The 18,805-nt window shown below is 40.6% G+C and overlaps 1 protein-coding gene across 1 annotated transcript in view; it reads right to left on the bottom strand.

The window, feature by feature from the left end:
• The window catches only part of gpc3 (glypican 3), a 161,655-nt gene that overhangs the window by 136,157 nt on the left and 6,693 nt on the right, over positions 1-18,805 (bottom strand). The window contains exon 2 of the mRNA XM_028009792.1: positions 9,490-9,651. Within this exon, the coding sequence (XP_027865593.1) occupies positions 9,490-9,651 (162 nt within the window). The remainder of the gene's footprint in view (positions 1-9,489; positions 9,652-18,805) is intronic.

Here is an 18,805-nt window from a genome sequence, read left to right as displayed (position 1 = left end):
GGTCTGATTATTGGCTAACAGCGGTCGGGCTTCGGGCCTGCCAGGATCTGCGTCATCCGTCTCCTGTCATGATTCATTTGGGCCGCTGCCACGGCGACCGTCCACTCAGCATAATCGGAGACAAACGAGGGCCAACCTCTCGCAAGGTCAACGACCGTCTTCTCCCAGGCCACTGTGGGGGCTTAGACGGAGGTTCTGCCATTCTAATTCCTGATACACTCAGAGTAATTAAAACCCAACGAGCGGAAGAAGCAGAAGTCGATGGAACTTCTTTTTTTCCCCCTTTTTTTTCTGAGACTGCTAATGAGATGCTAATTTGTTGGCCCGCTAGGAACGAGGTACGAGCGACTCAAGGACACGAAACCAGATTTGTACACACAATCTGAGGGGCGAACTTTTTAAATGATGACGTGAGCCGCTTCCAAACTCCAGGTCGCTTACACAGCGCGGTGCCTCTGGGTCGGAGAACGTCTCAGCTCAGACTCCATCGGATCGCCCTCATGCTGCCTGAAAGTAGTCCAATTCAGACCTGTATTCGAACACCCCACTGTGCCACCCCCCTCTTTCTACACATCGACTCATTCCAGGATCACCAGGCTGGCTGGCCCACTTTTTTTTTTTTTAGCAGATATCACACAGACTCTCTGATATCTTCACACACATTTATAAACAGATTGCACAACCTTCCCCTTCCCTTCTCTTCCCCAAACCCCCCAACCTCCCAATCGGGCCAATCCTGGTCCTCTCATGTTTATTAATCAGGGCTGCTCTTTGGACGTGCGCTCGCCTCTCTTCAGCCGGTGGCATGCATCTCAGGAGTGCTGAGCTGTGATGAAACCAAACAGACAGTTGTGTGGCCCCGCTCCCCTCAGCCGAGAGCTCGTTTTCTGATGTGTCAGTTTACATAAGACGCCCGCAACAACCCCGCCTGCACCGTCAGTCAGCCCCTCGCGCCAAAATAACTTCTGCGAATCATTTTTAAAAAAAGACTAAACAAATAGATGTCTTATTAACAAAGAAGAACAATTGGATTTTTAATCTGGCGTCTTGGGGTCGCGCCGAAGAAGAATCCTGAAGGACGCCATTGCTGGGAGAACAACAATTAGAGCTGCCAATCATCCGTAGCGCCAGAACACAGTTTTGGTTGAACTACTGCTTCGTTGAGTTGTTACACCGGGGATGAAGACAGCGCAGGATGTGGGGTAACTTGGCACATGAGAGATATCAAGTTAGCAAATATCAATCTGTGACTTTAACTCTGCATCAATGGAGAGTTGTTGTTTTTTAAGTTAGAAGAGGGGCAAGGATGGAAATATCATGGAAACTGCTCATTTAGCAGCTTATCAATTGACATATTTACCGTATTTTTCGGACTATAAGCAGCTACTTTTCCCCCACGCTTTGAACCATGCGGCTCGTAGCCCGGTGCGGCTTTTCTGTGGATTTTTCTTCAACCACCAGGGGGCTCTTTAGCAGGAAGTGAATCATTGGAAGTCAAATTTGGAAATCAAAGAAGAAAGTGCTAAATTTCAATTAGAACAAGCTCATGCTAGCAGCAGGCAGGACGGAGAGATTTCTTCAAACTCATACCTTGTCATCATGGAAACCACACGAAGAAGTTCATATGATGCAGCTTTTAAGTTGAGGGCTATCGATCTGGTAGTACAGGAGGGAAATAGAGCCGCTGCAGGTAAGCTTGGTGTAAACGAAACCATGGTTGGAGACGCAGGGCTGCGTCCTTAATAGCAGATTTATTCAGGACGCAGCCCTCTGCTGCGTCATTGTTGAAAACCAAGAGCAGTGGAGATATCAGCAATTTATAGCCCGGTGCAGCTTATATATGTACGTTTCCTGGTTTTTTGGGGGGGGTCTTAACTTTTTGGGTGCGGCTTATAGTGAGGTGCGCTCTATAGTCCGGAAAATACGGTATGTCAACTCATACCAGAGGTGGAGATGTTAGGCCTGGAAGCCGAGATCAGACGTTTACTGCATGTACTTTTCCCCAATGGTTTTCTCCAGATAACGAGTTGATTGGTGTGTGTGTTGAACCATCCTTCAAATGCAGGCCACAACAACAGGGCCGGACTTAGAAGAGCAAGTCCAAGCATGTATGGGTAACCATAACTCTTTATCTCAAGAAAATCATTGTGAAAAAGCAATACAGCCATCTCGTTATCTCAAGAAAATAAATAATGTCTTCTTCTGAAGATGGAATAAATGTTCTCATTTGGGGATGACCATCTAAATTTCTCGTGATATCAGGGAAAGAAAAACACGAGTACAGCCACTCTTAGCTTCCGTAGTTTTGCATGTGCTTTGACAACAATTGGCAGAGATTGTCTTTTTCCTGCACATGGAGTATGTGGTCTCATGTCTTACAGAAAACATCTGCAGAAGATTTTAAATGAAGGGTTGCGCAGGTATGAAAGGCTGATTGATGAATAAATCAGTAAGTCATTGGACCTTTCCAATGACTGTCAATCAAATAAAATTAAATGTGTTATTTGTTGCATCAAACAAATAACTCATTTCAATATTTAATCGGCTCAGCTCTCATTGTGCTGCCTGGTGCACAATGAGAGGGATGGAGCCTCATCACTTCCTTCCTCTGGAGAAATAAACCGCCTCAGCCTTTGAGCTCTGCTGTCCGGTGTGACTTCAGAGCCGGCACCGATGCCAACACGAAGCCTATAGTCCGTTTGGGACGACATAGTCTCCTCGTCATTGACTCAAAAGAATGCATTGTGTTTGTCTTGTGAGCGGGGTGTGTCCAAAGTGTGGCCATTTTTGTACCCAAGTTAGGACTCAAAGTTGTTTTGTGACATTAGTATCTCACCGCTGACATAAAACCTTCATTAATCTGACGTTATTTTCTCCTCATGAGATTTGTAAGATGCTGGTACTCTTAGCCTCAGTGTTTCCAAGCCAAACAAGGTCTAGATAAGGGCCGTCAAACTCATTTTCATTCTGGGCCGTATCAAAAGTCTGAATGTTCTTAAAGGGCCAGTTGTGCCAGGATCTATTTCTAGAACCCATTAAACTTTAAAAAAAAAAAAAAACATCAATAAGTAGCTGTTGGTTTCAGCATTCAATAACTGTTTCTTAAAATTAAAATAATATCAAACACCTTTTCAGTCCGTGATTGTTTTTGTGGGGGGTTTTTTGCAATCAAATTAATATATTTTGTGGTGCTAATATAGAAATATTTGTAGGGAATTTTTACGATATTTATGCTAATATTTGAAAAATTACTTAAAAAAAATATATAAATAAATATCGCCGCATCGATCGTGATCACGGACTATAATTTGACATCAAGTAAGGCTGAGGCAGCAGTCACTTTGACCCAATGTTCTTGGCCAATTTTGAAAAGAAAATTGCAGTAAAATCAGATACAAATCAAAAATATTAATTTTGTGTGAATTTTGCAGATTTGTTAAAAACTGGAGGGACTTATTGATGTAATTTGGAGTTTAGAGGGCCACATAAAAAGCTAGAGCGGGCCAGATTTGGCCCCCGGGCCTCGAGTTTGACACATGAGATCCAGATAGAAGGGACTCTGGAGCGACGTTCAGCCAAGACTAACAGCTGACTTTTCTCCAGATTTCAGTCAGAGTTTGAATGTTTATGATTTTTTTAAATCCTAAAATAGAAAAAAAAAAACACACATTCAAGCTTTATTGCCACAAGACACTTTTCTTTGAACTTTGCTTATTAAGTGTTTTTGGTGGAAACAGCTTAAGGCATGTTTTGGGTATTTTTCTGTCAAAAAATAATGCCGCAGTTGGCAGTGAATTTCACAGCAATAAACATAGTAAAGACGTCCGTGTCATTTTTTTTTTTTTGAAAACGGGGAATTAAAACAGATACTCTGAGGTGTGAACGTTGTTTTTCAGCTGTGATGTTAATACAGTCACACAATTACACCAAATATCAATTTGCAGCAGACAAAAAAACAAAAAAAAAAAACAAAGCAAAAATGTACCAGTAAAGCTGAAAAATCTCAGCTTGAATCTGTGCGAGAAAAACAAGAAGACGCAGCAGCTAGTATGTAATCCTTCTTCACCACATTGCCGACTAGATTGACCGACACTAAATAACACTGGGTGTAAAACATTGCTATGAAAATTCTTTGAGCTTGAACAACTTTTCTTTCTGGCTGTTTGTGTTCATTAGCGCTAAATCCCAAACAAGATTTACATCTATTCATTATTCAGTGTTTTACCCGTAACTTTGCTTGTGGACTAATTTGCTTGTATTTCTTTGTATATGTGAATTACCTGTTGGGAATTTTATACCAACGGCCCCATTAGAAATGTTCAGACTGAGACAATCGTTTATTTTCCGGACAGTGAAACAGTGTGGGACCCTATCAAGTGCTACACCGACTCTGTGCATTTTTTTCAAGCTTATTAAAACCCCTTCACGCCACTCTGGAGTATTTCTTCTTCTGCTTCTACAAACAAAAGATGTCTACCAATGTAATGCACACGTACGATATGATGCGCAGGATTTTGTGGACAGTACATGCTCACATATCCATGTGACATTTTTGGTCTGATAAAATAATGAGTGGTTTTAAATCTCTCTCTTACACGCCGCTGAGACCGTTAGCGATCTAATTGTGTGGGAGATATTTTTGGACCTCTAGTAAAACTGGCGTAGTTTAAATGCCTACCTGAGTGTTACTGCTGCAGAACATTTCCCATTCCTAAGTGACCAGAGTGTACTCATCGTCTCCTCACATCATCTTGTTTCTTCGGGATGACGGCAAGTCTTTCACAGACACCAGATTTCAATCCAAAAGTGCATCTTTGGAATACGGTGGTACGGAAGATTTTGATTGTGGATATGGAGACGACTAATCTGCACCAACTGTGTGACGCTTTCAATTTTAGAGGAACTTTCCCACGCCTAGTTAAGTTCTTTGTTACAAACAATTAAGGCAGCAAAAGAGAATCCAGCAGTACAAGTAGATCTAAAACCGCCATGCCCAACACGTGTAAATTCTCACTCTGCTTGGTTCTGTTTCTTTGAAAAATAGGATGTGTGAAAAAAATAAGTTTGTCATTTTTTCCATACACGAGGTCATTGTTATTTTTCTGTCTGAATTAACAAAACCGAGTTTCGTTATGTCCATCAGCTCAATCTGAGAGGCTTGCTGCCTTTTTAAAGTTAAGAAAATTGACATTTCCTGAAATCTGTGATTCTCCCATTAGTGGTTTATAGTTAAGAATCTGACACTTCCAGAGTGATTTGAGACTTTTTAACGTTGCTCTTTCAACTGTGTCAAAACTCTTCAGGTATGTTACCTGCATTTATTGTGGCGATGCTAAAAGTGATGATAAAAAACATTCAGCAATAGATTGTATAGATATGAGTGCACTTCTTTGCAGTTAGAGCCTTACAAACATGAATACTTCCCTTAAAAAAGCAAAAAAAACAGAACGACCAACTTATTATTTCTGGCAGTGCAATGACTGCATTTGGTCATATTTTTTAATTCATAAATATTTATTGTACCTTTGGTGGAATAAACAAAGAAAAACAGTGAAAGTTAATCAAAATTCTTATGCCAATAAAATAAAATTACAATCAATGATAAATAGTGCGATAATAGTTATTGTAAATTTGAAATGATCCATTCTGTTTCCCAACCAGTTCATTTAAAGTGGATTTTCACCACAATAATAGTGTGTAGTTGCATGACAGACAGACTATTAAGTTACTGCAGAACATAACTGTCACTTAAAAGACACTGTTGCTATTCCAGACTGGTATTAAGGTTCATGTAATCTCAGTTTTATCGACTATTGAGAAAAAAAATACTAAAAGTTAGTCTGAAGTGCAACTAAAAGTCAATGGATTGTGGAAGTTTGTCGATGCAAAATGGACAAAATGGACTCCTGAATAGCCACTATCAACCAACAGCATGCAGGAAAAGCAATATACATTTGGGAAATCAGCTTGATGATCTCACTTATGTGAATTAAAATGAAATCTTTTCATCTGTCATGTCAGAAAGGACGCTGAAGTCCATCCATTACGTTGCGTATTGCTGATACTAAGAGATCAGCTTGCGCTCATTAGATGGTCAAATGGCACTTAAGATGTCCACAAGGGGCCACGCGTCATTAGAAATTCCCAACATAATACCTACTGTATTTCTAGGTATCGATCACGAAGAAGCCTAACATTAAGGCTGCCAGTCATCTAAATGCTTTAAAGACAGCCATTACTTTGCAGCTGTTTGGAGAAGTTGACTTCAAAAGGGTGAAAACCTCTGGTGTGTTGTAGCGCTTGGGAAAGAGGAGAACATGGAGTCGGTGGGAGAGAGATGGGGGGGATGCAGGGATGGCGAGAGCATACAGAGATGGGAGATAAAGGGGTACAGAGGGGAAGGCCTTTGATCTCTGGCAGGAGTCAGCGATGAAGAAAAGAGACGGAGAGCAACAGAGACGATTACAAACAAGGCATGCACTCAATAATTCCCAACCGCACCACAAACGCAGGAGGAAGAGACAGGCAGGGGGAGAAAGAAAAGTTGAGCAGATTGGGAGAGACAGGACAGGGTCACAGAACGAGAGACGGAGAAGAAAAGCGAGGATGAAAATGAGGCAGAGGGAAACAGATAAGACCAGGATGTTAAAAGGATTTCAGTCCAGAGGCTGTTTGGGGAGTTCTATCAAACGCTATGCTAAAGCAATTAGTATTGAGCCCCTTCTTGGAAAGTGAAGCCAAACCACAGCGGCAGTCTGTAACATAGTTAGGGCGTAACAACCAAGTCGAGCAAACCCCACGGTCCCCATTAAACCTCAAGTTTTAATTGGCGTGTCAGGATGGTGCTGCTTTTTACAGCCCACAAGTGGGCACGGTTGAAGAGGTTGGCCCAGCGAGCGAGCACATCCCGCTTCAAGAGGAAATCCCCGAGACAATAAACAGCGCTGCTTTGGCAGATTAAAAGGGTCTGTGTCAAGTGGCATCAAAAGCTCAATACTGAATGCAAAAGTGAAATCTGATGACAACAGTTGCTAGCATAACGACAGGGAATTGCTGTGTAAATCTTACGTCTTACGGCGCTGGAGCTACACAGCTGAGGCAAGTTTGAAACTAGGGAGTAATAATAACTTTTATGATACAGAGAAATCGAATTAAAAGTATGTAAACAAGAGGAGTCAAAGGAAAAAACATGCGCTAACCAAGCCACGAAATATGATGTTAGCTAGTTCCCAGAAGGCTACATATTAGCTATCTTCAACAACCGGGGCAAAAATCCCAAAACCTCAATTTTACAAAGAGGTTTAAAGGTCTCAGGGGCTACACCTGGTGTCAAAACACACCGAATCATTTCTGCTTTTTGAGAACTAGCAAGCAACCACTTCAAACTTAAAAAACTATAACAATATCTTATAATACAAGAATGCTAACTGCTAAGGTTTGAAGCTTACAATTTATGTGATAATCATTGTTTCAGGAAGGATGACGGTGAACCGTAACAGAGTTAAAAGGACCTGAGTGAATTATGCTGCAAGAAGCAAATGAAGCAACATGTTGCTAGCTAGCTAATAAAGCTAACTGTTAGCTAACGCTGAGGATCTTTGTCATTTGTCATTTTAAGATACAATCGTGCAATAAGTCTGCAGGAAATGGTCAGTGTCTGCTGCAGATATTACTAACAAGTATCTGGACAGTAAATATACGAAAACAGACAAAAGCAAGATTATCAAAACCTCAAACGCTTTGAGATATATTAAAAACCTGTCAGTTTGTTTTTGTTGTTGTTTTGTTTAGGATATTACCCAAAGAAATATGCAATTAACACAAAAGCAACAGAACAAACATAGTTTAAGTGCTACAATCCATGACTAATCAACTAGACTGTATTTCTCACTTTCACTAAAGGATTTAAAATTTTAATGCAAAAGAAGGGCATTTGATCTGAACTTGTTTTCTTGTTTCGGTTAGTGCCCAAAAAAATAAATCCTTATTTACTGAACAGAAAATAAATGAAAATCTTCAGCCCTTGAGAGGCATTAGCTTCATTATGAACTTCCAACCCAACGTTCTCAGTTCACCAGCGTTGCTGTTGGTCGTTATCAGCACTGGATCTGAGATTATATGGCATCTCTCTGATGCGTCCAGATAATCTCTGCTTGATGTTCAGCTCATCTTTGTCTGCAGTCCATCAAATAAACGTAGAATATAATGTGATGTATTCAGACATTCAAGAAATTGAAGTGGAACATAATAAAAGTAATTCTGATAAACATTAAGATTATGACCAGGCATGGCTAAAGTAAAACTAATAAAGAAAGAACAATAACTGCATCAGACCTTTCAAATGGATCAGAAAGTGCAATTAGGAATTTTAAATATAAGTAATAAAACATGACGTTGCTTAGAGCACAAAACATAGATTTTGCCTCAATAGATCTGCCCTTATAAATTGGATTCATTGCTGTGATACTCGATCTAGAATTTTATTCTGAAATACGGCTGTGGAAAAAATAAAGAGCCCACTTAAAATGATCAGTTTCTCTAATTTTACTATTTATGTTGGAGTAAAATGAACATTGCTCTTTTATTCTATGAACTACTGTCCACATGTCTCCGAAATTCCAAGCAAGAGGTTTATATATATTTGCAGAAAATGAGAAATGGTCAAAATAACGAAAAAGATGCAGCGCTTTCGGACCTCAAATAATGCAAAGAAAACAAGTTCATACTCATTTAGAAACAACAATATTAATGTTTTAACTCAGGAAGAGTTCAGGAATCAATATTTTGTGGAATAACCATGAGCTTTTTGTGCAGTGGGCTCTTCGTTTTTTCCAGAGGTGTATATTTAAACTTAGTTGTATTTTCAGTATACTTATACATTAACTGTTAAGCCATATATCAGAGTCACAATGTGCTGCTTCCAGCCCCCTGTCTCTTCATTGTTCCTTCTTACAGCAGTCACTGCTGTAAGAAGTCACTTTGCCTTCAGCGTTTTTGCTCTCAGCCTGCAGAGCTCCAACAGCGTCAGCATCTCTGAAGTAGCACATTTTTCACATCAGTCCGTTGTCATTTCACATACATCTGTTAGCTGTTAGCTTTAACCACAGACACCAGTATCTGGTGGCCACTCTGATCCAATGGTTCCAGGGCTCTTTCTCTCCCTCTCTCTCTCTCTGTGAAAAACACTCTGCAGCGTGCCAAGTCCCAGGAGGCTGTCACTTTCAGGAGAAACACGTCTGGGGGGGCTGACAGAACTACATCTAAAGTCACTCAAACCGCATGTGTCTGCCATTCTAACATTTAGTTGAACAGCCGCTGAATGTCTAGCCTCTTTCTGATTGTGCTTCAACTTTAACGTGCGACTCCCCAGAGAAGCGAGTCCCCGACGCCAGAAAGGCAGCACGGCGAGAAAAGTGAACACTGCACAGATTTGAACTCATGCAACGTCCGTTTCAGGCGGGTACGGCCGCAGTGGCATCTTCTGCTTACCTTGGAAGATAGCAGCGTTCTGAATGATGAGGCGTTTGAGATGAGCGCTGACAGCCTGCAGCCCTGACTCCATGTTGCTGCGTGCAGCTACCTGATACCGCTCCTCCATCTTCTTGGAACAGCAGGTCGGGCCTTTGGTTTGGCAAACCTGCAGATCTGCACCTGGCAGTGAACCAGCAGAGACAGGATGAGCAGAGGGAAGGAGCTGCAGAGCCACTCTTTGTTTTAATTTTTAGTCTAAGACAGAAGCCTCTTACAGCTCAAACACACACAACAACAACAGCAACACAAAAAAAAAAAGACTCGGCATCATCCTCTGCAAGCTAAATGTAGAAAATGTAATTTTCCGCACATTCTGCACCCTTAATTAGTGTATTATTTCTGTGTACAGGCCATGTTATCCGGCACAGCTGAAATCAAAAATAAATTGTGGTTTGAAAATGACTCATTTTGATGCACAGTCATGCAACTCAGAAATGTTTTCCAGCTCCCCTAAGAGATCGGTTTGGTCGACAGAAAACCTTTTCACCACTCAAGGCTACACTTGATCAAGAAAATAATCATTTTAGGCACAAGCATCGGCAAGAGAAGACTTCAGGATGTTTGACTGAATGAAACAACACTGGTCCATCTGAATGTGAAAACTATTCACACAGGTACGTAATTAGACTCCTGGAGCTTTTATGAACGAAACAGATGTATTAGTAAAATGTAAGAGGGACTCTTCATTGGACTGATGTAGCTGTACGAAACTAGATAATCAACACTTTCACAGAAGAGTAATTAACATGTTTGTGCACGGACATAATGACCCAGCAGGTAGAAATGGTCAGATATTAGGATCTAATCTATTCTGACAGATCTAAATCATTTCTCCTTTTTTCCTGTTACTATATGATCTCAACATTTCATTTAACTGGAAACAGAAAAAAAAACAAAAAAAAAAAACTAATCCAAACAAGTTTAGGAAGTCAAAGTGGATGTGAGTCCTTGAACTTTTCCCCACAAGTCGATGGGGTTGGCGACTGTCTGTTTCAGTCAAGCCGAAGACCATACATGTAAGACCAACAGTACCTTGTTAAAGTAACCACACCTTTTCACATTTTATCACATCTCTGCCACAGAGTTCAAATGGTTCATTGGGATGTTTTCTGTGAGTTGGAATAAACACAACAGAAAGGTAAGAGACAAGTTGTGGAGAATCTTGTATGTAGGACGTAGATGTAAGTGAGGCTATGACACAATGTCACTAGTCTGAACTTCTTAAACAACGCTGTGGCACAACTCTGAGCCTGCAAAGAAAGAAAAACACACCAATAACTGGAACAGGTAGGAAGAAGAAGGATGGAGCTGTCCCACAAACCACAAGACTAAACTTCTACAAACTGTTAGACTTGAATTATTTCCGTCACACACCTTCATGAGGTTTCACACACATTCTAATGACTAGAAAAATCTTTTAAAATAGGAACTCATTCCAAGTTTCTGACTATTTACATCCAGTTGTGCTCATTGTAGCCTTTTACTGGCAACACTGAGGATTCTGAGGAGTGCCGACTCTTTACCAGGTTAGGCAACATCTAAAATCCCTCTAGTGAGTTCTGGTTTTTCCAAATGTCTTCTCCCAGTGAGACAGGCACCCAAACCGCATTAAATGACTCCTTTTTATTCTGTAAAGAGGGGCTTCCAGCTCAATCCCATCTCTAGGTTTGAGTCTGGCCACCATTCAGAGGAAGTCCATTTCAGCCACTTGTATCCGAGATTTCATTCTTTCTGTCATGATCCATATCCTCTCAAGTGAGGGCCAGACATTGGATGGACCAATAAATCGAGAGATTTGCTTTTTGGCTCAGTTCTTTCTCCACCACAACAGACCAGAGCAACACTTCCATTACTTCAGATGCAGCCCCAAGCCGTCTGTTCGACTCCGGTTCCATCCTACCATCATTTGTGATACTTTAACTCCTCTGCTTGAGGCAGAGACTATAACCCTTAACGCAGAGGGAGCAGTCCATATATTTCCAGGCCAGATCAATGGTCTCAACCTTCCAGGAACCGTCTCTTATCCACCTTGCTTCACTCTCAGCTACAAACTGCTCCAATGCACGCTGGAGGCCTTGGTCTGGAGACACTAACAGAACCACGTCATCTTCAAAAAGCAAAGACGGGTCCCCATACCTGTCACCGTCTTCTCTGTCAATACAAACTGAGATCCTGTACAAACACTTAATCACTTAAGGAACTTGACCCGCATTTTAGATCTTGACTCAAAACTAGTATGTTTGTGTGAGCAAGTCCCAAAACTTTAGCTTACATGATTAGGAACAATTGGACAATCTGCCATTGCTGTTTTAACAAGATTTACGGTGATTTCAAGTCTAGTGCTTACATTGACACTTTCTGGTCTCATCCACCGCCACCAAAGCCTTTTGCACACTAATAGTTGCGCAGGATATCGCCATATCCACTTGTGCTTTATCACGATTAGGTGGATACTAAACTATATTGGTCACAGAGAAAGTTGGAAGTCTTGGACTTAACTCAACTGACTTCCTCTTTGCAGGATTTCTCAATGGTACAATTATCTAATAGCTGTTTACAACAAAACATTGTAGAATGCATATTTTTGAGCCTTTGCTACAAGATAATCTTGCAGCAAAGCTGTTATCAAAGTTTGATGGTAGTCTGAGCCCATAATAGGTAGAAAAAGTGATCAGTTCCTTGCGTTCCAACTGGGAATTCGCTTCAGCTTTTGTCGTACGCACTACCTAAGCAGTGCTGACGTCAGTGAAAGAAATGTTGCTGGATTTCAGAGTCATGGGTTTTGGAGTGGATGTTTTACAACAACAATTTCTGTGATACCATGTTAAAGATGCTTTTTCAGAATGCAGGCAGCAAGTTTCCTTCTTTCACCCTACCTGTGTACACTGACGAATACAAAGAGATGTAAGTAGGACTCAAGCACCCAGTTTGGAAAACAAAAAGGAGTTCCAGTGAAAATGCTTCCCTTCAGTGCCTCCCCCTTCGTGCCATCCAGCTGCCTTCAGATCAGTGGAGGCCGCAGTAATAATGTGCCAAGCTGCGTTGACGAGTTGTTTGCAGGATTGGCTCTTGAGAGGCATCAGTGACAAGGGGTCTGATTGATGGTTCGGTAAACAAACGTCAGGGGAGTCTGCCAGCTTCCATGCGGGATGTGCAGGATAAAGAGACAGAAGCAGAAAGATTAATTTGGAAGTTGGGTTCTGAGTAGGGGGATGGTGGGTGTATGGGTGGGGGGGTGGGGGGGGGGGGGGTATCAGAATGCGAATGCATCAGAAAATACCTGATAGCTTGCTTGTCAAAAGATAGGGAGGCGTCTTTTGTCAAGTTGGAGGGTTTATCTTAACGGCAAAGGGGAGTCTGTTGGTGTGACTCCTCGAGATCTTCAGACAATAGGAACAATGCAGACAAAGAAAGTTCATCTACCTGGAGATGCAACAAAGTGACAGACTGGATGATTAATAAGTGTGGAATCAAACAGAGGACAGCTTCTGTAAACTGCTGACAGCCATCGAGGTTTAGGGGGTGCAGCCTAATGAGCAAAAGAGGCAATAAAGCTGTCAAACGGCACCTTTTGTATGCAAACTGACATGCTTAATATCTCATATCAATACCAACAAAAGACTCCTGACAGATAAGATCAAGTTAATTTCAGACTGCGGGGTAGAATTATTAAACTTTTACGTGAGGTGAGACGGGTCGCAGCGGAGAGGAGACGGGGATTTGGCAATTATTTCCAGCAAAACAGACAGATTCATCTGCGCGTTTTGTCGTGCTGTGGATGATAAATGTGTTTCATTACACAAGTTCCACAGCAGTGAGGGGGAAAGGGACAGGATTCCCACTGGAGTCTCACAAATAATAAAATCACACCGTCTAAATATAAAGCCTTTCTTGTGACTGACAGATCAGTTGGGAATAAGCTTCCTCCGTCTCTCCTTTCGCTCAAGGCTCAGCTTTGGTTCTCCTCCCGCTGCTGTTCGTTGTCTTTTTTTAAAACTTTTTTCTCTCTTTCAGCTGTGCAGTTTGGTGCTGAACTTGTTTTCACTTCTTCCACCTTGAGTTTAACAGCTACTGGCTACTGGAAGCAGCTTTCTATCAGCCTGTTATTGGTTACTCACTTTAGTGTGCGCAGGTGTGTGTATGAATACTGGTTTTTGTTGCCTCCTCAGGACCTTTTATGGTATAACATCCAACCGCCTCGGGACTGATTGGATTTATGGACCAAAGTTCAAACCTGATGCAATAGAACATCTTTTTTTTTTTTTACTTTAGGTCAAAGCTAAGGTGAGAATTGACTAGAAATGTCTGAAATTTGACATATAAAGTTGTGGAATTTTATCGAACTTGGTCATTTGTGTATTTGCTGTAACAAACCTCCAAAAGTCCAAAAGATCTTTCATTGACATACACAGTGAAAGAGCAGTAATTCAGAGCAGGTCTTGTCTGCTGTGGTTGCTCAGCTCTCCCTCTTATAAACACCTGAATGCATCATAAATCTATTTATTAGTGGCTAAGACTCGCAAAGTGGCTCATTTATGACACAGAAAAACAGCTCTGATAATAAGTTTTGCCCAACACCAACATGTTCTGATCCGAATAATCAACTAGTTTCCTCTCATCACAGAGAGGAAACAAGCCAGCATTAGCTTACCGGTACCATTTCTGTAAACTCTTGCCTTAGCAGAGATCCTGAGATCACCTTTTTTAGCCATATATGCTGAGTCAGGTTGCCATTTAGTGATAGATGATGAAGCTACACATATTTTAGGTGACATATTGTTCCAGCTAAAAAAGCTTATTAAAACTAAGTTAGCCCTATGTTAGACTGAAGAACAGCCTCCAGAAACTCTATAGGATGATATCCGATGGGGAAAGAAGAATATTTTTCTATGCACAAAAAGCTTCCCGACCCTCATTATTGCAGTGCAAATTAGAACACCTTTGCAAAAGTTTTCATTCTACAAAAGGGCAGTTTCTTGACTTACATGTGAAATTTGTGTGCTACTATTCTTGCAACAAAAATTGGGAGAGATATCTGACAGGAGCTTTACAAAAATCTAACCAATTAAGTTATTTTAACTATCTAATGAGATACTTTTTAAGGTTAAAGAATGAGCCCAAAGCCCAAGTCCCACAACAAGAAGTGCTGCTTTTGGGTTATGAGTTATAAGATAAGATATGATTTGAGTGTAGGTTAGGTTTAGCCATGCACCTGTGATGTTCAGATATAGGGAAACAGTCAGGCTTAGGTTAAAGAAAAGAATTAAAAATGAATAGAAGTCAATGCAAAGTCCCTGTGAAGATAGAAAGACATTCTATGTCTTTCTATCTTTGTGTGTGTGTGTGTGTGTGTATGTGTGTGTGCGTGTGTGTGTGTGTGTGTGGGTGGGCGTGGGTGTGTGTGTGTGTGCGTGGGCGTGGGTGTGTGGGTGGGCGCGGGTGTGTGTGTGTGTGTGTGCGTGGGCGTGGGTGTGTGTGTGTGCGTGCCTGTGAGACTGTGATGGACAATTCTGTTAAACAAACTAAAGAAGGACAAAGATCCAGGCCAGGAGCAATTTGCATGTAAATTCCCCCATCAGACAACCTTGAGGCGACACCTTCGAGTCATTACATACATTCCATCAATACTCTGCAAGGTGTCAGTGTTGGACTATTTCCCATGCAGAGCAGCTGCCAGTATACAGGCGCCTTGCAAAAATAAGAATTTATCTCTTATCTATCTGCATTTTGTCAGAAAATGCTGAAATGTATATTGTTGGTGAAATGTTTGTCTGAAATAAATGATCATCAATCAAAATTACCATCAATCAATCAATCAAAACACACAACAGTATTTTATGATGACAATAACTGAATTGTCTGAATACTGAATTCAGAATTCACTTAATGGGTTAATTTTAAAAACATTTTTTATGTGTAAAAAAATAAAAACAAAGTCAAATTTTCCTTCCACTTTACAATCATGCACTACTTTGTGTTGGTCATATTATAATGAATAGAAATTCTTGAATGTAATGAGACAAAATATGAGAGAGTATTAATTCTTTGTCACATGAAAGCCAAGAAATCTGTGATCAATTGAGATTATTTGAGTCTTTATTACTTTGTAATGAATGTAATTCTGAAACTTTGCCTCCAATTTCTGCTTGGAGTTCCTTCCTAAAGCATCCATGCAACTGAAGTTTACTCATCAACCTGAATGCAACATGTCTACTACTAAACAAACTTGATGAAGGCTGAGGTTCACCTGCCAGCAAAACCACAACCCTTACCATAAAGTCCAAGCTTCAATTGAATGGTTTAGATCATAACATATTCAGATGTTTAAATGGTCTAGTCAAAGCAAGGTTATTATAGTTAATAAAAACTAGCCAATACACTAAACTCTAAAACTAGCTGCATTAGATGAATAAAAAGTGACATCAAAATAAAACTAAACTATCACAAGAAGCCCAAAACTATTACAACCCTGATTCAAAGCCCAGATGAGAATAGATGCTCTCCATCCAATCTCATCCTGGGTTATTTTGCAAAGAAGAAAGAGAAAGAATTGTAGTCTATAGTGGCAGAAAGCTGGTAGAGAAGTACCCCAAAAAGTTTACAGCTCTGACTTCAGCAAAAGTTGGTTATTGGAAGAAAAAAAAACCCTGACTCATTAAGGCTGCATACATACTTTTTTTTTTTTTTTAGTTGAAAACCATATATCCTTTTCCCTCTGCATCAAAGCTACACACTTTGTGCCAGTTTACCACTTAAAAACCCCGTAAAATACACTGAAGTTTGTGGTCGTGAAATGAATATGAAAACTAAAATCAAGACACATCAGTGTTGGCCACTATATTGTGATTTAAAACACAGGCTCCGTCCGACCATCCCTCGCCGCTTCCCTCCGTGGCTGAAATGTTCATTTTGGATGCGGAGAAAGGGAGCTTAAAATGTCCAGTGTACACACACACAGACGAGACGAGTCCGTCTCCTCTCATCTTTTAACAAGCTCGGGGACTCCGAGTCAGGGGAGCGGGGGCATCCACAAATACAGTACGTGTCTAAGTTTTCCAGCGCCAATTAGAAAGCCTTGGCCATGCAAGTTTAATGACAGAGAGCAGAAGAAGAAAAACAAGTGGTATTAAGATATAGAATATGCTAAAAGCCGTTCATTATGAGCATAAATTATACAGCAGCTCCCAGTGCAGAGGGGAGAAAGCACGCGGGAATCTGTAGCTGCCTCTGCGGGAGCAAATAAGTCGGTGTCACTTTGTAGAGACAATAAATGAAACAAAGACGGAGCAATTTAGAGCCAAGCGAAGGAATGCGAATATATTACCTACTGGGGATTGCCATTGTTTCTTTGGAGAGGGGGGGGTGTTGAGTATTTTTGGAGCTTTGTTCTCTGTTCTAGTTTATGCATTTGATGAAGCAACAATTTGAAAGCTGGAAGCCCGAATGTGAAAGTTGTTTTTTTTTTTTTTTTGAGCAAAAACCAAACAATGAGGCAGTAAACAGCAGCTTGCCTTCATTAAAGGAAAAAGTGAAAATGCAGTTAAATTAGGGTTTATTAGGCATCAAGAGCTGCAGCTGCACTTCAGAGTCGTGTCCACTGGTGTGTATTAGACAGCGGAGTTATTTGAAATTTGATTACTTTGGTAACCCATCTTAAAGGGGCAGTGTTTTGTAAAATAAACTTTTTTTGAGCTTTAAGTCAAGTTATAATGTTATTCCCTCATCAAAACACATCTGGAGAAATCCTTTCATCTCCATGGCAACCATTCAGGTGTGCAAAACACCTGGATGGAGCTAGCTCTGCCTTTAAGGTGCAGCTCCTCCTTCAAGGTGCAGTTTCCAAGCTTATGCCTCACAGAGCAGTCCCACTCAGCTCCTTCAGACTAGCCAGCAGCAATTAGCAGACACCTGATGGAACTGCACATCTGCTGAGCTCATCATAGGAGCTGCTTCTCAGTAAAACGCTGGTAAAAACTTTGTAAAAGGGTAAACAGAGGAGCTATGTTGTGATGACTTCCTGAAGGCGGAGTTTCAGAAAGAGCAGGAGCTTCTTAAAGAGACAGAGGCCCAATTTAAAGGCATTAAATTATTTTGTTTTAAGTTAAATTCGATACATATGACATTTTTTTTAAAAACTGAAGGCAACAAAGTTAACTGACTGTGCTCTAAAATGGCACTATGTCCCTGGAAAATACACAATACTGCCCCTTCAAAACTAATCTAAAAAAGAAAAAAAAAAGTTGGATCTTTAGCAGCACCAGCATAGAACTTCCTCAGCTCAGCCTGCAGCAAACTTTTATCCCTCTTCCATTTCACGAGCGCCTCGTATGATCCAGAACTCGTGCTGTTGTCAGAGAACCGCCAAGTCCTGCGACGAAACTGACATCAGCGCATACGGAGCCGTCTCACACTCTGTTGGGTTTTTTTTTATGCTGATATGTACAGTGACATGAAGGAGTGAACTTATGCCTCGTTTCTGCTACAACCCTTGCCTCAGCTCAAACAAGGGTTCCCACTGGTAGAAAAAACAAATCTAAGACTTTTCCATGACCTTCAATATAATTTTCCATGACCCACGTACAACAGGTTCATAAAGAAAAGTGTATGACTGGAAGACCAACATCACCAAGTGGAACAATAGCGAACATGTTAAAGTGCAGAGAGATAGGGAGGAACATAAATGACAAAAATGAGAAACTGAAGCCCACACAGACGGGTAAGAACTGAAAAATGTCAATATATTGACTGAGGAATCATATGATAATAATGTCAATGCATAAACAAAAACACATTAGCAGTAATGCAAACACAAGACTGTACATGTATGCAATGAACTGTTTCTACAAAGGTTCAGAGCAGACAGGTGTGGCACATAGTCGATGTAAATTAATGTTGTTTTGTGTTTTATTTATTTACTCGTTGTGAGATATTTTCTGAATAATTGCTCTCACTATGGTTCACATAATAATGCATTTTTGCCTTCTCACAGACTAAAACACAAAAATGTTGTACAGAACCCTCCACATTACAACTGGAAGACTTTTTTAACATCCAGAATGAAACAACCAAAAACAAATAAAAAGGAAATAAAAGCCACACACAAACAAAATCATAAATATTATGAAGTCTCTAACCAAACTGCCCTTCAAACAATATTAATCATCAAAATGGAAATCATATAGCTCATTTTAATTGATCATGTGATTAATTGCTTATTGTAACAGGATTACCGATACGATACACGTATCGCAGCTTTGAGTATCGGTCAATACCA

The sequence above is a fragment of the Xiphophorus couchianus genome, chromosome 23 (genome assembly GCF_001444195.1).
Source record: "Xiphophorus couchianus chromosome 23, X_couchianus-1.0, whole genome shotgun sequence".
In the NCBI taxonomy this organism is placed as follows: Eukaryota; Metazoa; Chordata; class Actinopteri; order Cyprinodontiformes; family Poeciliidae; genus Xiphophorus; species Xiphophorus couchianus.
This window is presented reverse-complemented; position numbering and strand designations above follow the sequence as displayed.